The sequence below is a fragment of the Trypanosoma rangeli genome (genome assembly GCF_003719475.1).
Source record: "Trypanosoma rangeli strain AM80 chromosome Unknown Tra_15.4_contig_00123, whole genome shotgun sequence".
In the NCBI taxonomy this organism is placed as follows: Eukaryota; Euglenozoa; class Kinetoplastea; order Trypanosomatida; family Trypanosomatidae; genus Trypanosoma; species Trypanosoma rangeli.
The window spans coordinates 23739-49851 of record NW_021705865.1 but is presented as its reverse complement, the minus strand read 5'-3'; the positions used below and the strand labels follow the sequence as shown (position 1 = coordinate 49851).

General features: G+C 49.2%; 12 protein-coding genes across 12 annotated transcripts, besides 16 other annotated features; all 12 read right to left on the bottom strand.

Moving 5' to 3' along the window:
* Positions 1–11: 11 nt before the first annotated feature.
* Positions 12–40: a microsatellite.
* A 225-nt stretch (positions 41–265) lies between these two features.
* TraAM80_04298 (oxidoreductase) lies at positions 266–1285 on the bottom strand (the record flags this gene model as incomplete). Its single annotated transcript, XM_029381231.1, has 1 exon — positions 266–1285. One exon carries the CDS (start codon positions 1283–1285, stop codon positions 266–268), a length of 1020 nt encoding a protein of 339 aa, XP_029238990.1.
* A 378-nt stretch (positions 1286–1663) lies between these two features.
* On the bottom strand, positions 1664–3517 carry TraAM80_04297 (putative tyrosine specific protein phosphatase; the record flags this gene model as incomplete). Its single annotated transcript, XM_029381230.1, has 1 exon — positions 1664–3517. The coding sequence occupies one exon, from the start codon at positions 3515–3517 to the stop codon at positions 1664–1666; it is 1854 nt and encodes a 617-aa protein (XP_029238989.1).
* Positions 3518–4905: 1388 nt separating this feature from the next.
* Positions 4906–4940: a microsatellite.
* A 540-nt stretch (positions 4941–5480) lies between these two features.
* Positions 5481–6992, bottom strand: TraAM80_04296 (putative NADH dehydrogenase; the record flags this gene model as incomplete). Its single annotated transcript, XM_029381229.1, has 1 exon — positions 5481–6992. One exon carries the CDS (start codon positions 6990–6992, stop codon positions 5481–5483), a length of 1512 nt encoding a protein of 503 aa, XP_029238988.1.
* Positions 6993–7051: 59 nt separating this feature from the next.
* Positions 7052–7094: a microsatellite.
* A 220-nt stretch (positions 7095–7314) lies between these two features.
* Positions 7315–7342: a microsatellite.
* Positions 7343–8049: 707 nt separating this feature from the next.
* TraAM80_04295 (putative phosphoribosylpyrophosphate synthetase) lies at positions 8050–9228 on the bottom strand (the record flags this gene model as incomplete). Its single annotated transcript, XM_029381228.1, has 1 exon — positions 8050–9228. One exon carries the CDS (start codon positions 9226–9228, stop codon positions 8050–8052), a length of 1179 nt encoding a protein of 392 aa, XP_029238987.1.
* Positions 9229–9332: 104 nt separating this feature from the next.
* Positions 9333–9367: a microsatellite.
* A 287-nt stretch (positions 9368–9654) lies between these two features.
* TraAM80_04294 (putative ATP-dependent chaperone) lies at positions 9655–10671 on the bottom strand (the record flags this gene model as incomplete). Its single annotated transcript, XM_029381227.1, has 1 exon — positions 9655–10671. One exon carries the CDS (start codon positions 10669–10671, stop codon positions 9655–9657), a length of 1017 nt encoding a protein of 338 aa, XP_029238986.1.
* Positions 10672–11010: 339 nt separating this feature from the next.
* Positions 11011–11046: a microsatellite.
* A 543-nt stretch (positions 11047–11589) lies between these two features.
* TraAM80_04293 (putative selenophosphate synthetase) lies at positions 11590–12723 on the bottom strand (the record flags this gene model as incomplete). The annotated part of the gene is made up of 1 exon (XM_029381226.1): positions 11590–12723. One exon carries the CDS (start codon positions 12721–12723, stop codon positions 11590–11592), a length of 1134 nt encoding a protein of 377 aa, XP_029238985.1.
* Positions 12724–13061: 338 nt separating this feature from the next.
* On the bottom strand, positions 13062–13865 carry TraAM80_04292 (branch point binding protein; the record flags this gene model as incomplete). Its single annotated transcript, XM_029381225.1, has 1 exon — positions 13062–13865. One exon carries the CDS (start codon positions 13863–13865, stop codon positions 13062–13064), a length of 804 nt encoding a protein of 267 aa, XP_029238984.1.
* A 160-nt stretch (positions 13866–14025) lies between these two features.
* Positions 14026–14047: a microsatellite.
* Positions 14048–14068: a microsatellite.
* Positions 14069–14179: 111 nt separating this feature from the next.
* On the bottom strand, positions 14180–15157 carry TraAM80_04291 (macrocin-O-methyltransferase domain-containing protein; the record flags this gene model as incomplete). The annotated part of the gene is made up of 1 exon (XM_029381224.1): positions 14180–15157. The coding sequence occupies one exon, from the start codon at positions 15155–15157 to the stop codon at positions 14180–14182; it is 978 nt and encodes a 325-aa protein (XP_029238983.1).
* A 173-nt stretch (positions 15158–15330) lies between these two features.
* Positions 15331–15359: a microsatellite.
* A 132-nt stretch (positions 15360–15491) lies between these two features.
* Positions 15492–15511: a microsatellite.
* Positions 15512–15768: 257 nt separating this feature from the next.
* Positions 15769–17466, bottom strand: TraAM80_04290 (uncharacterized protein; the record flags this gene model as incomplete). Its single annotated transcript, XM_029381223.1, has 1 exon — positions 15769–17466. The coding sequence occupies one exon, from the start codon at positions 17464–17466 to the stop codon at positions 15769–15771; it is 1698 nt and encodes a 565-aa protein (XP_029238982.1).
* Positions 17467–17566: 100 nt separating this feature from the next.
* Positions 17567–17588: a microsatellite.
* Positions 17589–17643: 55 nt separating this feature from the next.
* On the bottom strand, positions 17644–18621 carry TraAM80_04289 (uncharacterized protein; the record flags this gene model as incomplete). Its single annotated transcript, XM_029381222.1, has 1 exon — positions 17644–18621. One exon carries the CDS (start codon positions 18619–18621, stop codon positions 17644–17646), a length of 978 nt encoding a protein of 325 aa, XP_029238981.1.
* Positions 18622–18675: 54 nt separating this feature from the next.
* Positions 18676–18698: a microsatellite.
* A 74-nt stretch (positions 18699–18772) lies between these two features.
* Positions 18773–18840: a microsatellite.
* A 940-nt stretch (positions 18841–19780) lies between these two features.
* Positions 19781–22351, bottom strand: TraAM80_04288 (putative guanylate cyclase; the record flags this gene model as incomplete). Its single annotated transcript, XM_029381221.1, has 1 exon — positions 19781–22351. One exon carries the CDS (start codon positions 22349–22351, stop codon positions 19781–19783), a length of 2571 nt encoding a protein of 856 aa, XP_029238980.1.
* A 1020-nt stretch (positions 22352–23371) lies between these two features.
* Positions 23372–23390: a microsatellite.
* Positions 23391–24111: 721 nt separating this feature from the next.
* On the bottom strand, positions 24112–25878 carry TraAM80_04287 (uncharacterized protein; the record flags this gene model as incomplete). Its single annotated transcript, XM_029381220.1, has 1 exon — positions 24112–25878. One exon carries the CDS (start codon positions 25876–25878, stop codon positions 24112–24114), a length of 1767 nt encoding a protein of 588 aa, XP_029238979.1.
* Positions 25879–25981: 103 nt separating this feature from the next.
* Positions 25982–26016: a sequence feature (GA-rich).
* Positions 26017–26070: 54 nt separating this feature from the next.
* Positions 26071–26113: a microsatellite.

Genomic DNA, 26113 nt, shown 5'->3' with positions numbered 1-26113 from the left:
AAGTTTTTTTTAAAAAAAAATAAAAAAACATAATTAAAAATAGCATTGAAAATAAAACACCCAACAAAGACGAATAAATTCAATCAACATATATCCTGAACTATAAGAGTAAAACAAAAGATAAAAAACAAATGAGTAAATAACGACGTTTAGCAAAATAATTAAATTATCATTATTATCATTACTTTTTTCTCCACTTTTACTATATATATAGTTTTTCCTCGTTAAAATTGTAAAAAAAAATTCTGACACTAAGCCATTTACTCTAGAGCTCAACAACAATCTTCCCTTGATTTTTCCGACTATACATATAGTCTATTGCGTCCGGAACTGACCTGAGTCCTTTAAATACGAAAGGATCTATACAACTTTTAATAATTCCGGAACTGTATAAATCACAGAGTGTTGCAAAATGTCGAGAAGCATACTTGCTATAATGTGGCAAGAAGAAAGTATGCAAAGTTGCACTTTTGGACAAAAGTCTTGTTTGTAAGGGTGTATCTGTTGAAGAACGCTTCATCCAGGTACTTCCATCGCTGTATCCAGATATACCTCCAATTGAAAGTATGCGGCCGCGAAGAGAAAGGTTCTGTACGATCGATTCAAACGTCTCCCCACCAACAGATTCATAAGCAAGATTCACCCCGGTAGGAGATATTCGTTTTATTCCCTCAGCAATGGTTTCCCGTTCTTGAACAATCACACAATCGCAACCAAGCTCCTTCAAAAAGATTTCCTTGGCCACAGATGAGGTCACTCCAATAACACGACAGTGATACACCTTTTTTAGGAGTTGTACGGCAAATTGGCCTGTTCCACCGCTAGCTGCTGTTACAATTGCCACCTCCCCTGGCAACGGCTTCGCAATCTCTTCTAAAGAAATGGAAGCCGTTGTACCACTAAGGTCAAGCGGAAGCCACTCTTTTTTCCTCGAAGGGACCTTCTTAGCTTGCCGTGAAGAAACCACTTGATACTCCGCGAAAGCCCCATAAGCCTGCGTCACGACAACATCTCCCACTGTAAAACCCTTAACTTTTTCCCCCGTAGCCAAAACCTCTCCAAGCGCTTCAAACCCGCACTCAAAAGGCGGCTTGGCGTCCGGCCTGTAGCGACCCGCCGTAAAATTAATGTCGCTGGCATTGATGCCTACAAACAGATTTTTAACGAAAATTTCTGTCGGCCGGACGGCCGCGGGGAGAGGGGCGGAAAGTATCTCGGCCACCTTTCTAAAATCAGAGGAAAGCCCCGTCGCCACTATCCTCGCGCACGACGCCGGAAGCGCCATGACTCCCTTAAACCTAAATAGTACCCTAAAAAAAGAAAAGAAAAATGCAGGAGCGCGGTTGAAACGGGAAAGCGCCTGCTCAGCAAGGCCGGGCTTGGGCTCGGCGGCCGGCGGGGGCGCCCCCTCTCCCCCCCGAGCGGGGGCGGGGGGCGCGGGGCGGGGACCCCGCTGAGAACGCGGGTGGGCCCCCGCCGCCCCCTTTTTTTTGGCCGCCTGCTTATATTCCTTGCAGCCCGCCCATGTCTGTGGTGGCGGGCGGCGTCCCTTCGACTGGGGGGGGGCAAAAAAAAAAAAAGGGGCGACGCGCGGCTTCTTCTTGCAACGGGCGGGGGGGGGGATGGCAGGGGCGGCCACGGGTGGGGGGCAAGAAGAACCCTACTACAAAAAAAAAACAAAGGACGGGCGCCACCGCGAACAAGGAGGCAGCGGGCCACGCCTCACAAGCGGTCGAACTCTTCTCTCGCGATGCCGCGGGGGCCGGCGATTACCCAGTTTTCCGGTGGCCCCTCGCTCTCGCGCATCGCAGGGCGCGGGGCGCGCTCGTGGCTGCGCCCGCTTCCGTCGATGGGCACCAGGTCTGTTCTCAGTGCGGCGCCCGCCTCCCGCGGCGCGCCGAGGGATGGAGGCCAGGGGCGGGCTCCGTTCTGGGGCCGCGCTTGCCGAGCCTGTCGCTGCCGGCGGCCCTGGGGGTCCCCCGCCGTGATCCAGGCTGGTTTCCACCGAGGTTCGCGTGGGTGAAGGTTTTGCTTCGAGACGCCGGCTGGGGCGGAGAGGCGCCCCCCCCATCCCCGCCCGCTCCCTCGAGAAGCGCACTCCTCTATTTCTTGATTTCCAGTGTTGCAGCTGCTCTTCTAGTGCCTGGGCGCTGCAAACGTCATGCGAAGCCCCGGTGCGGCGTGCCTTTTGGGTGGCGGCGGCGCCCGGGCGGGGGCCCGCCCACGCCATTTTTCCTGCACTGGAATTGAGAAGGCGATCGGTATGGGTCGCCAGCCGTCGCGATGACGCTGTTTGTCGTTTCAAGTAACTTTCCAGGAGTTCTTGCTCAGCCTCCGTTATGCTAAAATGAGGTTGCGGTGGGGCGTGGGAAAAGCTCCTGCAGGCGGTTGGGCCCAGGCCCCTTGTCGGTGGCAGTTGCTGTGGCGCCGCGCGCGTGATGTGAGGAATGGCGGGCTGCAGTAACACTTCGGGCGGTGTCTGCGCGGCCCTGAGAAGTGCCAAAGAAGGCTGCGGCACCGCGCCTTTGACTGGCCAAGAGGTGGCTTGATTCATGATCGCGGTGGGCTCGTGACGGCGGAGGTCCAGCAGATTCACTCCTTTTTCAGCCGACATAATCATGCGGTTCATTTCACGAAGTGCGCTGTAGTAAAGGAAAACATATTGATCTTTACGCTGCACCATCCCAGTGCGACACAATTTCAAAACGTGAACAATCCTCTGTATGTTCAAGTCTCTCCGCTCAAGTTGAAATTGGGCGAGCGCCACGTGCAGAGCAATAAAAACTCCCGTGCGGCCGATGCCACCAGAGCAATGCACAACAACCGGATTCTGTACACTGAGCTCCGATTTTCCCATCGTTTGAATGATTCCCATGAGCGGGGCACTTGTGGCAGGGATGTTTTGATCCGGCCAGCCCGTGTATTGCATGTGGTACACCTCATGCTCTTCTCCGTGCAAACCGCGTAGCAGAAACGAACGAAACACCAAGTCTGAGAATCGTCTTTCGCTCAGTGATTTTATCTGCAACACGCCGAAGTCCAGCCCACCCCCTTCCCTCGGCCAATACACCTCACTCTTTACTTTTCCATCCTCCAGCTCCCCACAAAGCATAACAATAAAGGCCACATCATTTTCAAACACCATGCGCCAAAAATCAAGGGTAGTGTTCGCAAGCGGAGCCTGCGTTGCGATATAGGTAAAAGGAACATCAAACAGCACCCGCCCATCCACGTAGTTGGCGTTGATGTACGAGCCATGGCTGTCCTCTAACATCGGACGAAGACGCACGCGGGTTCCCTCATTCGCCCGCACCTCGACAAAGCGATTTTTAGCCACACTCGTCGCGAGTGAAGCGGTGTAGAACTCATCAACGTTACTCCGCACACGGTGATCAACGATGCGGAGTTCATCCATCTCCACATCAAATCCATCCCGATTGTTGGACGAATGAGATATAGAGAGCTGACGAAGATGCGCGAGAAACGCCGTCGCAATCTCCCGCTGATCTCGACTCATTGAATTGCAATGTGCTGTGGAATCAGCCTAACCACGTATCTCTAATCTACAAATAAAGTTTTATTTGTAAGTAGTTATATGTTTACGATAGACACTTACCTCCTCCCACGCCCAACGTTCACAGGAGCCAGCGGATAGAAGGGGGAGTGACAAAAAAAAAAAAAAGCCAAACTAACAGCAAACAGACAAAAAGGGGATGGAAGCATATTACAGTAAAAATGTGTGTAATGTATATGGGCATATATACGTGTATGTCAGCACAAATGCGAATACATTTGTGGAGGCGCGTACGATGAACGGAGGAAAAAAAAGGGGGGGGGATAAAAAGCGTTGCCGCAACCACATCTCACGTACAAGCCCGGGATGTCTCCCATTAGTCAATTCAGGCAGCATATTTTTCAATACAACAAAAGTAAAAAAAAACTCTTTTTTTTTCTTCTTTTTATTTAAATCTCTTTTTTTTTCCATCTTTTCTTTCTGGGATCTTTTTTACCTCCCCCCATTTCGTCTGTGAAGGCCATTTTGTGCTCGCATGTGTGAAATGCGATGCGACTCCTCCATGGGAAGCGTAGAAGAGAACCGCTGCTTTTTTCCCATATACATTTTATTTTATTCTTCGGTGCCTATCGCTTCCTCTTCTTGTCGGTTCATTTCCTCCTCTTCTCTTCCTTCAGCCAGTCTTCCCACCATCTCGCAACACTCCAGCATGCGCCTACCCGCTCCCTGTGTGGGGCAAGCAACCATGAGCCCGCAATCCACGGCAGGGCATTCCTCTGGTTACGATGCAGCCGCAATTGCCGCTGGAAAAATGAAAGCAAATAACAGGAAAAATGAAAGCAAATAACAGGAAAAAACAAAACAAAACAATTCAGACGAAGGCCAATGCATATATGCTATTACTTCGAGATTGAAATTATACATATGCGAATGGGGCGGCCATAAACCTTTTTCTCTCTTCTGCTCACAGTTTCTTACATAACCTCCACCACTCTTTTCCGCTCCTGTCATTCTTTTCAATGCATCTGAGGAGTGCGCCTCCTCCGACATGAACCACAACCCATCTAGAAGAGTTGTGTTGTTGCTCGCCACGTCGCATCGACTTTAGAAGAATCTACGTACAACGTTCCAGCTCTGACGGGAATTATCCAGCAATCTCCCGCACAAACAGGCTAATGAAGCGGCAGAGGCAGATGACTAAAAAAAAAAAAAAAACGGGATTCTCGTCGTGTGATCGCAAAGTGGCGGTATTTACGATCCCGCAACCGCTGCACCCCACCTCCGCGTGAAAGTTATTGACAATGCTTGTGGCCGAAAATTGAAGCAGGATGACGGAAATAACAGACACTGCTTTCACGCCGCTTTCCAATGCGGCATCTTTGGAAGCAGGCAAAAAAAACAAAAAATACGAGTAAAAAAAGAAAAATGGAGCTATTAAACTCAACACAACCAATTTACCCCCGCCTGGTCGCACATTCCTTGAAGAGCCCCCCAAAAGAACATGCATACATATATATATGGACAAAGCAATGCACTGCACCCTTCTTTTGCCCTTGCCAGGATTTTAAAATTTTTTTTTAATGCGTCTAGAGTCGTGTGCGCATGTGGCAGAGTCTCACGACACGTCACCTGAAGGGGCACCGACCATCGGAGGCAGAGAGAGCAAGAAGCAGGCAAGCAGCATTGTTTTTTTTTTTTGTTTCTGACACTTTTTATGTCCTTGTTAATATAAACGTGACTTTCACACACAGATACAGACACAAAAACACGTGGCTTAGCACCATTTGCTCCTGGTGCTCCCCTCTCAGTTAGTTCTATGTCAAGCGCTGCAACCAAAACAGCGGCAAAGAGAGAAGAGGTCCTGGGTTGCAGGTGACACACAGGCACACATATACACACGTATACGTGCATACGCGCAGGAGAGATGCGGTTGTCATACACTTCAGCAGACCGCGTTGTCCTGCTACTACTCTTCTTTAGGCGCGCCTTTTGCCTCCGCAGAAGAGGTCTCTTCTGTTTTGCCGCTGTGACGGGGAATATATCCCCTCTCTGCCCCCTTTTCAAGGGTCTCAGAGGTAAAGGTTTGTTTGGATTCCATTATCTTCAGCCTGGCAACGGCCTTCTGCCGGGCACGTTCGCGTGAAACTTCCTCCGTTGCCAGCGAGCGCCACACGCGGTCCTCGCTGAGATCGCCAATGAATGTGGTGTCGCGGCCAAATATGGTGCTTCCCGTCCAGTTTACCAGCACGTATAATTTATTCCTCCACGACCCCAGGATACTGAGGTAGGCACTGCGCCAGAAAAAGAGGGCCTTTAGACCAACAAAGTCAACTTTGCCTGGTACATGTAATTCAACAACGGCAGCACTATCGCCCAGGCTCACCATGGTGCCTAGACTCTTGTACGCAAACGGTTTTGTCACGGGTTTGTTTGATAGTTCCCCATTCACCTGCTTTGCAAGGTAGAGACCCTGCCGAGAGGCCACGGCGGCCAGTGTGGGCAAGGGAAGCTGCTCATTTGCGGCACAATCCCCAATGGCGTATACATCCGGAATAGGTACCCCTTTGCGAAGCACCCGCAAATGATCATCAATAGAAATGCGACCACGCGATGTACGGTCTACGTCCAAGTCCTTGGTCAGTGCACAAGGACCAACGCCGGTGCTCCAGACCACCAGCCCGGTACGGATCACGGTGCCATCCTTTGTGATCACCTCCTTATCATTTACGGCCACCACGGCACCCTTTATGATCTGCACGCCAATCGCATCCAGTCGACGTTTCCCCCAATTTCGCACCCGCAGATCAAACATGCCAAATACCTCGCCCGCCTCAAGCACGGTAACCTTGCATAGATCGACAAGAGTGCGGTTGATTTTGCGTACATCAGAGCGGAAGAACTCGGCCACACTAGCGGCAAATTCAACACCTGTAGGACCTCCACCAACAACAACAACATGTAGCAGACGCTTAACCTCCTCCATATCAGTGATAGGCAAGTCTGCCACCATGATATTTTGAACCAGACGCTTGCGAATAGCGCGAGCCTCATTAACCTCTCGAAGGAAGAAAGCATTGTCGAAAACACCTGGCACATTGAAGGTGTTTGGCCTTGCACCATGCGCCAAGATAAGCTTGTCGTATTTAACCCTAAACGGATGCACGGCTGCTTTGAAGTTAGAGTCAACAACACCAACACCAACGCAGTTTACCTCTTTTTCTACAAAGTCAACACCATGGACCACGCAGCGGTAAAAACGATTGGGCAATTGGGCGAGAGCAGGTTGAATGCGTGAGATAGGTTCGCACACTGCTCGAAATTCCAACGTTCCTGTTGTGGTTTGGGGGAGAAGCGGGGTAAACACATGATGATTTCGTATGGAAAGAACTTCCAGGTTTGCCAACTTAGGATTTACATGCTTTGTGAAGTACGCGCCGGCCCATCCGGTGCCAACCACCACCACATTGGGGCGAAGCATAGTGTGTGTGAGGCGCAGCATTTCCGCCTTGCTTAAAGAGAAGAAGATATAGAGGGGTCGTGTGTGTGTGTGTGTATGTATGTATGTGTATGTGTGTGTGTGGGTGGGTGGGGGGGCAACAAAAAGAGTCACAACGCAAAGCCTTAGTGTCTCTGTGAGGAAAATTTGTACACAGTGGCTTTTGGGTGCTAAGGAGGAATATAGTAGACAAAAACAAAACACGGTGTGCGACACACGCACGCACACAAACACATAGCAGAGAGGCGCTCACCAACAGCAATAAAAGAGGAGGAGCAAGCCATGGTGGGGGAGGGAGATAACAATATATATATATATATGTATATATATATTTTAACAATATAAAATCAAAGAAAAACGGCATCGTAGTGGATCGAGAATGGCACTCCTCGCCATCCACACAAGCCTCAGTCTGGCTTCTACGCCACATCCGCCCTCTTTATTCGGTTGTTGTTTCAGTTCTCGGAGTCTTTTTCTGCTCCTTTCTGTGTGCACCTCTGTTTGTCATCAGTGTTCCTCCTTTCCTCTTTTTTTTTTGCTCTCATACTTTGCAGGCTTTTCTTTTGTTTTGGCTGAAAAGGAAGGAGGGGAAATGAAGACATGAAGCAAACAAGAAGAACAACCATGCCAAAAAAAAAAAAAGGGACTCCCTACTGCATTCTGAATAAGAGCGCGCAGACAAATGGGAGAAAAGCACCAAGTGTGTCTACTGCGCGTTATATGCAAACAAACATCAATCGTACCAAACTGCGGAATAAAAACAAGTTGGGGAGACGAAAACTATGAAGCTTGAGCCCTCTTCCACTCCTTCTCCTTGACCGCAGCTCCCTTGTTGGACTACCGCCTATTTTTTTTGTTTTTCATGGTTGCTGCTCCAACCACACCAATTTTTTTTTTCCTTATGCCCCACTGCTTAAATAGCTCTCAATTTCTCTTCAGAGCAGATTATTTTTTTTTTTTGCTTCACTGTTTGTGCCCCTCCAAACCTTCCTCCGTTCCCTATTGCCGTTCGTTAAATTCCATGGAGGAGTGGCACAACTCATTGTGTATGCAACGCCTTTCCTGGAGAATTATCAGCACTGTTTGGCGTCTTGGGATACATGCAACTCCGCTTCTTGAGCGAGCGTACCCCGATTTGGGGCCAGTCGCCCTCCTCCACCAACGCGTCGACCGAGATGAGGTCTGGGTTGTGACGCTGCGGCACGGGATGTTCGCCGACGTTTTCGATGCTCTGATCCGAATGAATACGGTAGATAGCTTCGGCAAGGAGTTTGGCGATGGATATAATTTTTAGTTTGGAGCACTTCCGCACGCTCTCGTCCTGGGGAAGGCTGTCAGTTACAACAACCTCCACCAGCGCATCGCATGCGTTGAGACGCTCGCAAGCAGGGTCCGTGAGAATGCCATGCGTCGCCCAGGCATGTACTTCCTTTGCACCATTCTCTCTCAGGACTTCTGCCGCTTTGCACAACGTCCCAGCGGTGTCAATCATGTCGTCCACAATGATGCAGGTGCAACCATCTACCTCACCAACGAGCTGCATGCTGTCGACGTGATTGGCCTCCACCCGACGCTTAAGAATGGTGACAATGCGACTTGCGCCAAGGCGATCTCCCATGCGTCGTGCGCGGGTTACTGCACCTGCGTCTGGGGCGACGATGACAAGGTTATTGGTGTTAAACGCCTTCTGCTTTGAATACTCCGCAAACTCGGATGTGGCACTAAGGTCAGACACCGGACAACCATGAAAAAAACCCTGAATTTGACCACAGTGCAGATCCATCGTGACAACGCCGTTTACACCTAGTTCTGTGATCATACGAGCCACGGCAGATGCACTGATGGGAACTCGGGAAGTATGTTTACGGTCCTGTCGAGCATAGCCGTAATGCGGGATTACCGCAATCACACGTTTTGCGGAGCTGAGCTTTAGTGTGTGGATAATAAGAAGAAGCTCCATCACGGCCTGATTTACGTTGATGACTCCATTACCACATGTAGGTTGAACCACAAATACGTCGTCTCCACGCATCGACTCAAGAATTTTGACATTTATTTCACCGTTGGAAAATGCTCCAACGCGACAGGATGTAACGGGGACACGAAGTGCCTTACAGATTCCTTCAGCCAACTTTGGATTACTGTTACCATTTACGATACGAATGTTTCCATTACGGTTATTAGCACCATACGAAAGGTACTGTTCACAGTGCGACATACAAGTGCAGCGTCTCACGTTTTTTTTTCTCACTTCCTTAAATAAATTTAAAGCCTTGCTGTTGCTGTTGTTTCTGTCGTTCTTGCCTCTTACCACGGCGGAGTAAAAAGAAAAAGAAAAAAAACATTCAAACAGAAAATCCGTGCACAGTGGGAGGAGAAAGGCAACCTGAAACACGCCCTCAGTTCATCGCACCTTCACCGCGTCACGAGTGACAGCAATGTGGTGGTCCATTCTCTCTCACGCACACACAAACAAAACAACAACTGCAACACATATTGCACAATTAAAGAGCCGCAACCAACAATAAGGTTGGGGGAGGAAAAATAATAATGATAAAACTGATAACAAAGCCCGTTGCGATACTTCCGTAAATCAATGTGAAAGTTCATTATTGTAGATGAAGGAGAGGAGCTCATTCTGTACCTATGCAGGGCTGGTGGGTGCCGCCGTGTGTGAGCCCTCGTGTTTCCAAAGCGCGAAGACGCTTTGCAACGAGGGCTCTGCCAACTTTGAGTGAAACGATTGCATCATCTCCTTCATACTATCAGAGTCAAGAGGAACAAACGAGGCGCGCCGATCAATGCAACCGGGCCTTAGGAGCGCATCACGCGATGACAGACGCGAGGCATCATTGGCTGTTATAATGAGCAGCCTTCCCTCACTACTTGCAATGCCGTCCATGGCGTTTAGCAACGCGCTCAGGGACACGCCAGCATCCCGTCCCCCTCCAACCTCCGTAGAGAGCGTATTCTGTAGTGAAGAGGAGGTAGTCGATAAGGTTTTAATAGCGGTTTCCAGATCCTCAATGACGAGCAAACTTTTGGGTGGCACGGAATTGATAAGCCCAATGAGCAAGGCATCATCCAACTCCTTAGATTGTAGCGAAAGGAGATAAATAGGGAGATAGAACTCACTCGCCAAACCAAGAATACAACTTCTTTTCCCTGTCCCAGGAGCTCCCTCAAAAAGATACCCACAACGCCAAGGGACACCAAGCGACATGTAAAGCTCCCTCGATCGAAGGAAGAGTTTGGCCTCCTCAACCATCGCCATTGTAGTGCGAGGGAGGTTAAGTGTAGATAGTGGACGCCGAAGTCGCTTCGCCAGGAACTCCCACCTAGTGTCCCAGCCATTTGGCAAGTAAAGGCGAACGGTGCATTTTGACTGCTCCTCCCAAGAGGCTCGCACCTCCTCCATAAACGTGTGTACCACATTTCTATCACGTGAAAAGAAAACGAGCTGCAATACCTCATCCTCCCGGCCCATGCTTGAGGCGGATTTGTACTGCTTCGAGTTGTCGATAGATCGTGTGATCCAGAGCCTTGTATTGCCAAATTTCATGTAATGACTCCCAAAACCAGGAACGAAGTCGCTTCCAAAAGCAGCTTCACCACGCTTAGCCTCTTCTTCTGAGACCTCATCACGGATGGAAATGGGCATGAGAGAGATGTTTCGCGCCCTTTTTCCATGCGGTTAGCGACCCATCCAGTCCAGAATCATGGCAAACTCCTCGCGGGAGGAGCGAACCTCAAGCGTGACAAAAAGGATTTCCTTCAACTTTCTGGTTATATTTTCCTTTTGTGAATTAAGCGTCTCCCAGAGGGCTGTTAAAATAAGTATCATCAACGCTAGTGAAGCGGTGTTCGCGGTTTTAAAAAATCCATCTTGGATGGGCATCAGTCTGCCCCATGCTTTGGTGAGTTCCGGCCCCGTGCCCCCGCCAGCGAAGCCAGTGCTATCCGCTTTCAAAAAGGAAATCGCTATTCCACGACGATGAGGTTGTCTTTCTCTTCCTCCTCCTCTCTGCCTTGCTCTATGGACATGGAAGTCACACAAGCTGCACGATTTCGCTGGCGTCCTCTCCAGATGGCAAACACACCAGTGGGTAATGTCAGCAATGCCTGAGGATCAGGTAGGTAGCTCCGGCGCATGGCGAGAATTTCGCCGTGCACTGCCGAAGGAAGACACATGGAGCCGAGGCCCAACACCGAGAGTGAGATGCCGCCGCATGACATTTTTTTTCACTCCTCCACCCCTCTCTGTCGGCTTTCCACCCTCACTCACAACCACACACAAAAAAAAAGAGAGGGAAAGGTAGGAAAACCCCACCAAAGGCAAACGAAAATTATCCAGAAGCAACCAAAGAAGGACATGTCTTTACCAAAACATTTTTCAAGGTACTTCATATTACTCCTCTTGACTATCTTATCCCTCCACACACCTTAGATGTTTGTTCGACCACCTTTTGCATTTCTTTATTTTTTGTTGTCGTTGCTACGCATACAAGCTCACTTGTACGCAAACAAACAACACACCTCCCTCACTCTCTCTCTCTCTACACACACACACATTGATGCTTTAGACCTCAATAATACTGTATCCATCCTGAAGCTTCACCGGTGGAACATCATCACCACGGCGCGCCAGAACGGTTCCAATCACCCATGCTGGTTCACCGTCGACTTCGCCAAGTTCTTTTATGTATCGCTCTGCTGCGCTAACATCACCAAATGCTACAAGTAACCCTCCGCTGGTTTCTGCGGAATACCCTTTGAGCAGTTTATATTTGTCCGACATAAGTTTCGATGCCTTTACGGCCCCCTTGTAAATGGGAAGTTTCTCCAATACGAGGCACACTTCTTTCTCCTGTGCCACCGCAAGGTTATGGGCGTGTCCAACAATACCAAACCCCGTGACATCAGTAGCACCATGAGCACCGTGTTGTCGCATCAGTCTGGCCGCATTGCGATTCAAACGTTTCATGCCATCCGTTGCTGCATTATAAAGTTCTTCCACTTCTTCAGTGGTCATCTTCCCTTGTATGGTATCCAAAAAAATTGGTGATGGACGACGCAGCCACTGCTTAAGATTCACTGCGACCTGACATCCAAGAGGTTTTGTCAGCACTAGCACGTCCCCAGGGCACAGTCCAGTTGGTCGCACCATTTCCGACTCCGTCACAACACTTGTCGCAACGCCGCCAATGAGGGGCCAGGGATTCATGACAGTTTGCCCACCGGTCACATCCGATTCTGCCAGACGGACATGATCAACAAACCCCTTCATCATTTCACGCGTGGTTACTTCACGCTCTGCAGCATCCATGTCTGTGCTTGCAGCCAACATCATCAGAACGGTGTCACAACGGTCAATCCCCATGCTATACAAGTCAGAAAGAACATTGGCGGCCCCAATTTGTCCCTGCAAGTAGGGATCCTCAACACTGGGGAAAAAGAAATCGGTTGTGGAGACCATAAACAGTGGATTTCCAAGCTCATCTTTCTTGGAAAGTTGTACGACGCTGCAATCCATACCAACATCTTTCTGTCCTGGCGTCGTGGAGACAGCGCGGAGTAGGGCGAGCAGCTTGGGCTGCGGCAGTTTGCAACTACAACCCTTGAGGCGTGTGTAATCCGTGAGCGCAAACTCCGACGGCAGACCAATTTTGATGGGGTTAAAGCTAGACGCGTTTACACCATGTTGTTGATGCATTCCTTCTTGTTCTTGTTGTTGTTGTTGTTGTTTTGCTTGCTTTCAACTGTAATGCTTTTGCTGTGTGCTCTCTTCTTCCTCCGTCACCGACTACTCCTTCCTTGGCGTGCCGTGGCAAAATGTCCCCAAACACTGGGAGAACGAAAAAGAGAGACGCTTACCAGAAACCACGCAAAGAACCAAACGAGAGAGATGCATAAGTAAATACCACACAGCAAACGCCTAACCTTCACAAAACGTGTTTTGAGAATTGGTGAATTGCGATGGAAAGACGGTTACTCCTCATCGTGAATGTTATAGAAGCCACACCTTCCCCTTCAGTTGCATTTCAGCAGAAATTAAAGTTCATCCAAGAAGGCCTGCACATCCTCGTCCAGTTGTTCCTCACGCTCCCGCTTCTCGCCAGCTTTCGGAGCTCCATCATTATTCTTCTCAATGGAGGAGACCCATGTACGTGGATCATACCGACCCTCTATCTGCGCCATACGCTTCCTATTGTTCTCGCGGAACTCCTGCGCCTCGGGATCATCAGACAAAATCCACTCAATGTGCTCCATCGCGTGCTGTAAGGCCTGTTCATTGGGAGCCGTAATACAAGCATGCGGTTCCTCAAGTGCGATGCGTGCGGCGTTGGTGCTGGTATCCTTTAATGTATTAGTAATGCCACGCCCAGCAAGCACAATCTTGCACTTTGTCTTTTGCTCCAGCTCTTGGTGCACCAAACCACGGGCACCCAAAATGGCACCGTAGGCGCCACTGTCCATCTCTTCCTGTGAAAAGTAGCGCTTCCGCACAATCTCCTTTGGCGCCGTCGGGTGTGGCCCCATCTCGGCGTGTTGTCGAAGAATATTTGTCAGCTCATCCATCGTCTTTCGCCGCTTTTCCGCCACAATCTCATTTGGCGTATTGGTGCGCTGACCGTCGCTGTTGTATTCAGGCTCCACCGGGATATTTATAAAGTAGTCTTCGCACTGCTTCGTCTCAAGAAAGCGGTTGAGGTCAATCGAGAGCACGCGAAGAAGAAACGCCTTGAGGAACTGTCCCTCATCGTAAAGCAGTAACTCAGGGGGAATATAGTTGGGTATGAGCAAGTTTGTGTACCGCTCCTTGCTCCAGCGCGAGGGTTGCGGTTGCGCCTCCATCCTTTGCAACAACCCAGCTACAACAAAAGTCAAGCACACACAAGAACAAACAAACGAGGCAAAAGTGGCAATATCACAGAGACGTATATTGTGGAGAATGACACAACAATGGAAGTCCCCCTCCCTTCCCTCCAATATATACACCCACACCACCTGCACTGAGAGAGAGAGAGAGAGAAAGAAAAAAAAAAGGAGAAAAGAAATGGCCTGCAGCTGCAACTGCTCCTTCCTTCCTCATCAATCGTGCCGAGGAAGAAACACTATTTTTTTTTTTTTTGGTTGTTGCTGCTGCTGTTTCTCATATCCCTCTCCAATTACGGTTTTGTGAAGTACACCGCATTAACGTCAACTGGTTGAAGCTGCAGCAACGTGTGTGAACTGTTCATCGACTGGGATTGAATAAACTCATCCACAGCTTTTCGACACCCGTCCCAGTAGTTGTAGTCATCCACCTGCACCACGCCTCCCTTCACCACAAACGGCCACAAAAGTTCTAGGGCACACCTTGTCGATTCATACCAATCTGCATCCACATGCATCATGACGATGCCCTCGGTACGAATCTCCTTGAGAACCTGCGGAATAGTTTCCTGAAACATACCTGGGAAAATCACCAAATGCTCCTCAACATCAAAGTTTTTGGCGAGTCGTCGAACATTTTCCTGGAGGGCGCTGCACGTTCCACTCCCCCATGAAGTTGCTTCCGCGGAGGTGCAGACGCCTTTCAAAACGTCAGACGCAGTAGGCTCGGGCATACCGTCAAAGGTATCTAAGGCGTACACCTTTCGTGGATGTCTACTGTAGTGTGCCGCCACTACTGCGAGTAGCACCGCTGAGCCCCCACCAGCGACGCCGCACTCCATCAGAACACCTCCCTGATTTCTGCAGCATAACTCTTTTGTCGAAAGATACAACCCATACAGCCGTGTCCATGTGAGCATGGTGTGGTCCAGGAGAGCATCACAGAGTAAACCAAAGAGGGGTTCACGTTTTATAACTTCCGCAGGTGGGAGTAGGGATGAACGCACCCTAGCATTGACATCATACAGTAGCATACGCGCCGCAGTATTCTCAGGAAATTGGCGCAGCTCTTCTAGTAGAGCCTGTCGAGCGTGCAACATATCATCTTTTCCCACCAAGAAGCACAAGGCACGGCAATAATCCAAGTCTTTGACGCGTTTCCGTAAACGCTTTTTTTCGTTCAGCTCCAAGAGTGTCTCTGCGTGCTTCCCTGCTTTGAGAGCAGCCGCCACCTCGGCAACATTGCGGCGCCAGCCGCACCTGCAGAACATTCCGCGCCTAACCTTTCCCACGATCGCAGCAGACGCAGAAACAAAATAATAAAAATTATGATCAAAAACAACCATCAGCAAAGGAGAGCATTCAAACCCCAGTTATCAGCAATAGGGCCCCAACATGAAAGATAATCAGCAATCCAATGAGCAGGAGACTCTACCGTGCAGGAAGAAAGGAGAGAAAGAGAGAGAGAGAGAGGGCAATAGGTTGGATGAGGGCGGAAGTGACGTCAAGAGCGACCCACTTCACACCTAGAAGCACGGCGATTGACATCTTCACACAATGAAAGTCCAACAGACACCCACACGCATGAAGGCACGCCCTCAAGAAAATAATAATAATAATGAATATGAGAGACAGTGGGTCAGTGCGATGTGCCAAAGGATTTACGTCAGCAAATGCCAAAAGCAATAGTATTTTTCTTCTTCTCTGGTACTTGCCATCTTTGTGCACAAAACTAACTGAGACAACAATCAACATGGCTATGACATTGCCATAAAATATGAACTAGCAACAACTTATACATACAAGGAGAGAAAGAGAGGAACACGCCAAAACAAGCAACCACTTATTTTTTGTTGTTGCTTTTTTTTCGTGTTGATGTGGTCTAAGAATGCTTCCGAGGCTGAATCATAAGTGTACAACTTGTCAAAAGACCTAACTCCCGCAGCGTCTTACTGTCGTCCGTATAAGTTACGGCGGGAAAAGACAAGCGTACATCATATGCTGCATTAAAGGTCGGCACTGCTGACTTGAGCTCCCGACGAAGGTCCGCTATGGTATTTTCCGGTGCCAGGTGTAATGTAACCTTTATGCCGGATGGAAATCGCACAAGCACTGCAACAAGCCCCTGGATGCGACGGGGCGGTGACACCGCCGCGTCACCACTCTTAGGTTCAATTGTCGTATTCTCTCCTATTACTCGTCGCTCAGATTCAGAAACATGTCTTAAGGTTTCATTTTTGGGGGGGTAACCAACAATGTTTGCAATCGCTTCTCGTACAGAGACAATCCGGCCGTTCGTCGTGATGCGTGTGTCCGGCAGTCGCTTAAGAAACTCCTCTTTGGACACAGGTTGGTGGTGTTTTCCACCCTGCACATCCCGCAGCTCCTTGACATTACTACCACCCTTCTTCCCTTCCTTTCCTTTGCCGCAGCAAACAGATGTTTGATCAATAACCTCAATAGGAAACCCGTCAGGAAAACGTTGCTTAAACTCATACGGGTAGAACCCTTCGGCGAGATCGTCTAACACGGCATCACATAGCGGCCAGCCAAATGGTCTAAACGGGCCACCGTTAACGCAAATGCCGTCTTGATATACAGTGATACGCACCACTTCAAGTTCTTTTATTCCACCCTGCTTGCCATTTGTGACGACGCCCCTACAACCCACATGATCTGAAAGAATCTTTGCATGTCTCTGAAGAACCTCTATGGAAACAGGTAATGTAGCGGCTCGATTTGTCTTGCAAGAAATCTTTTCACCGTCGGGGGGAAGTTTTTGCGTGGATGTGTCATCTGTTCCACTCGCACGCGGCGTCGGACTAGGGGAAAGCACTGGTGTCTCGTTGTTATAATCCCCTGCATAGAGCTCAAAGGGCTGCGACGTGGCGGGTTGCGACGACAATGAATTTCTTTCCTTCGCAAATGCGAAATGCTCGTGCCCTCGCGAATTGGTACGCTTTTCTTTATTTTTTTCTTCCGCCCTGTCACCTACCCACTTCAGCCCATAATCAGCTAGAAACGTCTGCATATCCCCTACCAGCCGTTCCAACTCCTGCTTCTCGTCGTAAAGCTCTACGAGCATCGCCTCCACCCCTTCTCGCTTTGTCTTTTCTTCTCTATAGTTTGCCTCTGCGCACGAAAGTTTCTCCGTTTTTTCTTTTAGTTCCATACGGTATGCTTTTTGCTGCTCCTCCAGGGTCTTCAGTCGTTGTGCCATGACACCTAAAAGGTCACCTCTGCCGTTTGACACCTGATCACGAAGGTTTGCTGGATAGTTCCCTTCGTGATTATGTCGTTTCAGTGGCGCCGGCATCCCAGGCAATGGGCGATGCTCGCCTGTCACTGCTACACTCCCCATGATATCGCGTACAATTCGTTGCCGCACTTCGTCGTCAAGCACATCCGGCTTGAGGATGTTTGAAAGTTGCTGCGTTGCGGGAAGTCGGAACTTCTGCAACGGCACCTCCGCCTTCTTGTCGTTGCCGGGCATCTTCAACAAGGCACCGCAGGCTGGGCTATCGATGAATGCGAAGAATAGGTTGAGAAAAAAAAGGGAGTAAAAAACAGACAGCGGCATCGTACAATCTTTGTTTCCAGACTTGAAAGGGACGAAGCTGTAAAATTAATGTCACACCTCCCACAGAAATGGTGCGGGCCATTCACCCCGCCCGCACACCAAAAAAAAAAAAAAAACAAAAACGGAGAGAAAGGAAAAGAGAATCAGCAACAGCAACAAAGTGTTCCGCCTATTTTATCAAACAACCACACATGGGATGGGATTCACACCCAGCCGTTCTATACGTTGCTCCCACTCGCATACAACCGACGCCGACACGGCAATTTCATACAAACACAACTGTCGCACCTCCGTAATCGTCCACTCTCGCAACGAGCTGCCTCTTGGCCCTGGGTGACAGTAAAAACGGACTATGGTCTCCCACACATCCCTACGTGCCCCTCCCTGCACACTTGATTTTAGTTTTGCAGCTCGTGCAGTCGACGCATTCGCTTGCCCTAGGTCACAGGCACGATCGGTTGGATAAAGGAGCTCCCAGGCCTGCCGTTCCACTCCCCAGCGCGGCTTTGTGAGACGCGTGTTGTACTCTCCAATGACAAAACTCCACTTGTCAAATCTGCGGTCACGTCCCATCTTTTCGCCCGTGCTGCGATATCGTTGTACCAGTTTTTCAACAACCCCTGGCAGTTCTGACTGGGAGACGCCGTAGAGGGCCGCCACAGCGGTCCTGTTCACTTTTCGAATTAACCCCTGTGGACAAAACAAGTACCACTCAGAGACTCCAGTGAGTGTTCCCTCACCATCCCCAAACACGCAACCATCGCTTTGAGTTGCACCCTTCAGCCACTTCCAGACAGCCATCCGCATTTTCTCCTGATGACGTTTCGCATAGTCTTTTTCAAGTAAATCCACTGTTGCTGCAGTGTGTGGAAGGGGCAAGCGGCAGTGCAACAGCTGTCCTCCGTTTCCCTCCTCCTCCAGTGTCTTACGGTTCATCACATTTCGTTCCACCACAGTCCAGTTGGAAGAAAGCTGTACAAAATAGGGGGAAATTTGAAGGAATGCGCCCTCCGGTGCCTTGCGAAGAGTCTCCGCCGCCTCGTCGTCTAGCACAACCACGGTGAAGGCGTTGGGCCCCGTTGCCGCTGCAAACTCAGAGAGAAGAAGCAGCTGAACCAGGAGGCACAGACAAGTCAGAGGCTGCAATAAAACCATGTCTAAAGTGCATCTACACTCCGCCGTACACCTTTTCCTTCTCCGCCCGTGACCTATATATATATATATATATATATTTGTTTTGTCGACAAAAATCAATAAAAAAGACAATCAAATATATTTTTGTCTCTTTTTTTTTTTGTTTCAAGCCAAAAATAAAAACTATTTACAAATACAAATAATAATAATAAATACTAGTTTGATGATAATATCAAAATACGCCCACACACTGAGAGAAAGAGAAAAACAATAACAACAATAATAGTAAAACATCATACCCATGACGCTTTGCAAACGCTTACATATAAAAACAAGTATCAGAATTACATCCAAACAATATATATATATATAGTGGGGCAAGCAAGAAAACAAGTGGTATACACACTGAGACGCAGATACATGCATAGATAGGTCCACATTCGTCCGCGTCCGTTCCTCATTTCAATACAATTCTTATATTGTGTCGTGAAGCCGTTGTGTGTGTGCGTGTGGGGGGGGGGGGAATGGGCCTTGCTGGGTGTTACGGCGTACCAAGGTAAGGTGTCGCACCATTGACGGGTCCCAAAACCACTTTGGCAAGGCAACGCCTGCGTGGTCGCCAATGGCTTGTACAACCCCTGGGACTGCGCTTCGACTGTGGCTGAAAGCTTCCACCCGTCTACAAAGCCCGGGACACACTGCCACAGATGGTGGCGTGCCGGACTCTCTCTCTTAAAGAGTCACCGCCCCGTAGGCTCAGAGGGACTCGAGGTTCGCCGGCATGCTAGACGCCCCCCATTGGGCCGTCTCAAAAAGGCCCAAACTCATTACTTTGCCTCGGCCCGCCCATGTAACGTGCTTGCCATCCGTCACGAAAAGTAACGCCATTCGCGCCATCGCTCAGGTTGGGGTCAGGCAATAAACAAAATTCAAATATTGAACCACGCCGTACAGTATACAAAACTGCAAAGTAACTGAGGTGCCCTTCAAAACATTACGCTTTGTGAGAAACTACACAAAATGATAAGGCTGAGTAAAGAAGAAATCATGTAATATTATACAGGGCACGCAAAGACTCACCAGTCCTTTCGCACGTTTGCAGGAGAAGCAAACGCGCATCGCCCCAAGTTCTTTTTCTCCCCACTCACCCCAAACTACAAGCTCCCTCCCAGAGGCACACTCAGCAGACTGAGGATAACGCCTGTGTAACGGTTGCGTCCAGCATGTTTAAACATCGAAAAACATTGCTCAGCCTTCGCATGAATTGTTCCCGCTGCAACTCGCTCAACTCACGCAGTTCCTCCCACAGCTGAATATCAGCCACCAAGAGTCGCTTCATTAGACGTGATGTTGTTTCCAAAGATGTGGCGTTCCGATTCGTCGACGAAATGTTAGCCCACTCAAAAAGTGCGTCAGCAATACACATGATGTCTTTTAAAGACAGAACATGAGCTGACTCCTTACCACTCTTTGGGACAGCTACCGACTCGGCTCGTTCCACACGCTCAGCTATTGCCGCACTAACGGCACTAAAAACCGTATCTGTCACGTACGTTACCATTATTAACTCCGACTTTGCCACAGAGTCGCTTACTTCTCTTCTCTGTTGATTATGATACCTGTGGGGGCGAGAACGATGCTTCAGGCTATCAAGCTGATCGCTGGGTGTGTTCCGAGTCATTTGATACCGCTCCGTTACTAGAGGCCAGAGTATACTAAGCGTGAGAAGAAGACCTGGTAAGTCACTCGGTTGAAGCATTGTGTCGCAGCTGCTGGACGAGGCACGTGCCCCTGCCACCCAAATACTCTCTACAACAAAAAGGGCTGCTGTAATGAAACAGCCTTGCACTTCAATTCCCTGCCGCTTTGTATCGCGCGCCGCACGGACCAATAAATCAAACAGGGTCATAAGGGAGTGTGCAGGAAGTTCATCTGCGAGTTGTCCAACGCTGCGACTATTGACCTCGTCAAGATGCTTGATTCGAAGTGCCGCCTGTATTTGTCGCTGCTGCAGCCGTGCCCGCGTTCGAACAGAGTTCAAAAGAGCAGACTCCATTCCATGTTTGCCGTGCTCGTAATACAACTTGATCCTTTGGCCCCTTGTAGCAAAGGCAAAAAGTGAGTTTTGTCTGGACTTCTCCAAAAGCGCCCTCTGCGTACCCGTAGACAACTGTGGAAATACGCACACCACAAGCTTCAAGAGTAGCTGTTGCGACGCATACTCTTCGGTTTGAAGAAGTTTCATCGACTCCAGGCCCAACAATAGCCGTCCCGCCTTGACAGGCGGGATACCCAACGACGCCCCCCCCGCCAGCTGCGCAAGAAGAGCACACTTGGCCTCTTCACCACAGTTCAGCATCGCATCCTCAAGGCGGCGTAGCGTTTGGTGCATAATGATCTCTCCCGGTCTTTCATAAGTGCGCAATGCCAAAAGTGAAGACGCGGTTGCCTGAAGGACTGAAAGAAGCTCAAATAGCTCATGCACCTCTCCACAACGGGAGACGATGGCAGTCGTGTTTAGTAACGGCAAGACGTGGGAGCACATCGCCAGAGTCTCCAACACCAATGGAACCACGTCAGAGGAGGAGGGTGGTAACCACCGCAGTTGCGGAATCGTAGTTGTTAGGTCAGCTTTAGAATTGGTTTCATACACCGTTGCTTCAACCGTCTCTTGAGGAGCGCTTGGCAGAGATGGTTCTTCTGCCCCATTTTTCCACATCATTTCCATCATCATCGCCATCATCGTATCGTGGTTGTCCAAATTTAAGCTGACGGGTTCCTTCATGGAGCCTGGTGTAGTTGAACCCTTTTCATCCTTCAAACCGACTCGAGCCACGTTCCTGCGCCTCATCCTCCGTGACGGAAGAGATGCCACAAACCTCGGTGCACGTGCATTCAGCACACGTCCCCTAAAAACATCCCGCAGGGCACCAAAGCTGAGACGGGCAAGGGACAGAAGCATCATAACCACGGATGGTGCAGTGGAAGCGCTACTGTTATCATGCCGCTGCCCGGAATCCCGCACCGCTGCTACCCATACGTCTTCACACAACAAAAACCGCCACAACCTTGCGGAAATGTATGGACGCGAAAGGAGAGAGCTTTGAAGAAGCAGAATATCAGCTTTTGCGTTGGTCACAGCTTCTCTGGCGGCCTTTAGCGCAAACGTGGCATCCCGTCTCTTCTGCAGGATGTGTAGCGCCTGCTCGGCTTTCTGCAGCTTGGATTCTAACCGATCCATGTGGTGGCGGTAAAGTTTCCGCCGCTCCTGTTCCACAAAATGCAGTGAGGAAAGCAAACTCAAGGTGTACTCTGGTCGGCGAAGCACACGTCCCCGAGACGAAAGCGCTGTGGATGCCGCGAAGGTGGTTCCCCGTTCTGCTACCGCCTTTCCACTCCCAGAAAGGGCCACTCCCACGTCGTCACAAGACTGTGATGGTGGTGGAACAATTTCCGTGGACCCCGTAGTCGATGACTGTGCTTCATGACGTTCCACCGCTTTCTCTGCAGTGGACCTTTTTCGACGCACAACAGGGATAAGGCTGCGTTCCAGTAGGGAAAGTGCCACCGGCACTTGACGAAAGAGTAACTTGTCCTTCACTCCAGCGCTTCTTCGCAGCCCCTCGCGCAGCTTAACGTCCACAACAGAATGCAAAGAAGAAGTGGAGTGCCGTATGGCCTCCTCCCTCACGAGACGACGAAGCTGCATCTCTACACGCCGGAGAGCAGTAATACGCTGTGAGACAATCATGATTTGCTCTTCGGTGAGGCCTCACTCTAAGCCGCCTTTCCCTAATCCTAGTCTTCTCGCCTCACCCCTGCTTTTGCTCGAAAGGGCACATGCCAAAAAAGCACGACAAAAAAGCGCAAAAAAGCAGTAATAACACAGACACACACACAAAAAAAAAAAAAAGACTGCGCCATCAATAAAATCAGCAGACACAAGCAGAAAAGCATGGCAAAAAAAAAACATACAAACACAATAACAAGAACGGCACACATGTGTTGTTCAAATGAGGGCACCATAAAAAAAGCTTAGCACATAAAACGCGCAAAAAATGTCTTTTTTATTGATACCTCCCCACTTCACCGAACAATCGCACATTCACAGGCGGCTTCGTGTTGCCATCAACGGCGAGATTAACTGCGGAGTCAAAAGGATGGTGTGTGGGGTGGAAAGCGCGCGTGGATCCAATGGCTACATCGCCACCACACAGTCATTTCCAGAACACAGAAAGCAATAATGATAATGATAATTAAAAAAAAAACCTCAGGGAGAGGGGAGAAGAAAAGCACAAGAAACTGACGGTGGACGCAACATGACAAATTAGAAGGATATTGCAATTGATAAAAAAAAAAAAATCAAAAAAGCCGAAGCATAACTCCCGAATGAAAATGGGCCAGTGCGCGAAAAGACAGCATTTCTTCATTCGCGTCACATTTCCCTTCCTTTTTCGTCTTCCTGCCTTCTTTTGGGCGTTTGTCACATTTTTTTTTCTCCCCTCCCCCCCTTTTTTTTTACCGTAAACCTAAAAGAGATTGGGCCAAGCCAACAAACTACTTCTGCTTAACTAAAAGGAAATAAAAATTGACTCCTCAGTAGCAGTACACACATTTAAAACCTTTTTTTTTTGCGTATATAGTGGTTTTTGCCCATCAACTCCTCGACCAGAAAACTTTTTTTTCTTCCTTTTTCACACACAAAAAAAAAAAGATGACCTCTCCCTCATCCCATCTCATCCCTCACAGACACAGACACAGGCACACACATTATATATATATATATAAATGCGTACCTTAACTCTCCCTCCCCCCCCCCCAACTACATTCCAAAGCAAAAAAAAGAAGAAAGACACAGTAAAGCGTAATCGCAGTTTGGCTCAGTGCACCCAAGATTCCAATTCAACATGTATCCCACGCACTTATCAACAGCAAACAAATAAACTCAAAAGACATCTTGTGATTACTGCGTTCGCTTTGAAATTACGAAGCAGCAGTCCACAGAGCTTGCAACTGCAGGAACCCTCTAGATGGAGGGCATTAATAGGAAAAAGTTAGGGCGAGGATCGCACAAAGCAAAAATAACTGTACTCGCGTCGCCTCCCAAGGCGACATCATTGGAACCAAAAACAAATTAATCAATGAGAAAACACGGGAGTTCAACAAGCGACGTTATCATTCATCCTGCCCCGTCCAGGCCCACGTTCCTTCCTCAAGCTTCTAATAAATGGTAGTGCGTCTATGTGCGTATTTTCTCACCATTTATGGTGTGTACACGAGAGGAACGTCTTTCTTGTTGCTTTAAAAAAAATCATCCCTTTACATCCATTATTCTTCTTTTCCCCCTCATTTTTCTACGTTCACCGACGCTTCCTACTAACTGCCACCTCATGTAGCATACATAAAAACATTCACATTCCAGACAGATGTACTTCCCTCGCCCGCTGCAAATTCCATAACAAGTACCATTTCATAGTAATATTTTTTTTCTTCGATTTTTGTTTTCGCATCCTACATTCTTCCATCCATACCTGGTGTCACGTGCGAAGGACCAAGATACGGTGGCGGAGCTGGCCATCCCCAACCAATCGGGGGCATACATGCCACACCGTACAACGCAGCCATATTAACCCCAGGCATCATCCCTGGCTGTCTTGGTGGGACAGGTGGCGGGAGACCAAACATGGGCATAACAGGTGGAGCGGCAGCCTGGGCCATTGCCACCTCCACAAAGGAACGCTGCGCAGGCGGGGTATGATGCGTTGACGGCGGTGTTCGAGAGCATGCCCGTGCACCATCGTTCTCTTGCGACTTCACCAATCTGGCGTAAATATCGTTAAACACCCCGTGTGTAATATCCCGTGTCACCTCGAGGGAGGCAGGACATTCCACAGAGAAGAGAACCTCAACTGCAGATCCGCGCAAAAGTGTTGCAAGTTGCTGAATAAAAGAGTAAAGCTCGCTTGGAACTACACTAGCACATGGTTCCGAGCAAAAAACAGTAATACGTTTAAAATCTACCTGGTACTCCACACCAGACACCATCAACGAGTATCCGCGTTCACGAATCAGTCGCTGGCACACATTATAGGCCTCCGTATCGCGACGGCGAGCATAGTATACACGCTTCTTACCCTTGTTCATTCCTCGACAAATAACACGTGGAAGTCGCAGTAACTTCTCCTTATTGGTCCCAGGTTCTACAACCTCAAGTGGTCTTGAGGCATCCTCTGGGTAAAGCACTTCCAGCGGTAGTTGGGCAAGATGACTTTGAAGCGACAATTGATCCCTCATACATGATGTGAGGTCCCCCACAACACGACCCATATTTTCTCCCGAGTGACTTTCCACAGACACAAGATCCCCAATAGCAAAGGTCCCACATTCACTCCGTGGTACATAAAACACGCCGTACAACTGTTTAAATTTTACAAGAACATGCGTCATGGTAGAACCTTGCGTATCGGCTTCACCTTCATCCCTCTCTGATGTTACAGCCTTTTCGCATTCTGCAGCCTCTCGATTTTGGTGAGGAGCATCTCTTTGACTGAACAAGCTAAAAGATTGCTGATGACCCAGTGGTGCAGTTTCAAATACAGAGTCTGTGCAGGATTTATTCTTGCCGATGGGTGTGACACATCCCTTGCTTTCACTTGCCCCCTCAATTTCTTTTTCTGCGTTATTTCCGCGCGCCTCCACTTCGCTCCGGTCCCACGCTGCAAGGGAGCGTACATGTCTCCCAGGATGCTGCTCTCTTGACTCGACAGTGCCAACAATGCATTCTGAGGAGACACGACCAAGGCACAGATATTCCCTTGTGGGATCCGCGGTAAAAGCCAATTCATTGCTCACTTCCTTCCACGCGGTTGAGTCCCATGAAAATTGTTCGTGACTGCTCATTCGTGAATGTGTTGCCGACCGTCCACTGCCATTATGTACTGAGAAGCTACCCTGGGAGCAAGAATGGTGTCGTCGGTAACGAGGATGAACTGTCAGGGAACTAACGTATACCGTATCCTCTGGTTCCTGCTTACCCCCCCTTGACGTAGGTGCACATGTTTGTAATATCGGCGGTGACTGCCTGACATCCCGCACACCGTAGTGCAAGACATGCGCTGAAGCCCCTTGTGACGCGTTGTCAGCCATCGTACTTGCAAGTGCAGACGTGACATTGTTCGTATGTTTTAAACTGCTGTCTTCGTCAACGGTGGTCTGCAATAACTCCGCCTGTTCATCACAGGCGGTGAGCACAGCATTCTTATCCTTCTCTTCTTCCATAGGTCGCCGGGCGCTTGCAGTGCCCGCGTATGCACCTCTCTCCCCGCTTCTTTACCTCGCTCTACCAGCCCCTGATATCTACCTTTGCGCCGTTCCAGCACAACCTTCTCCTTTTCCTTCCCACTCTCTCACTTCACCGTTGCACACGCACACTCACGCGCACAAAAAAAAAGGCCAACACCAGCAACAGCAATATAATATATATATATATATATATATATATATATATATATAT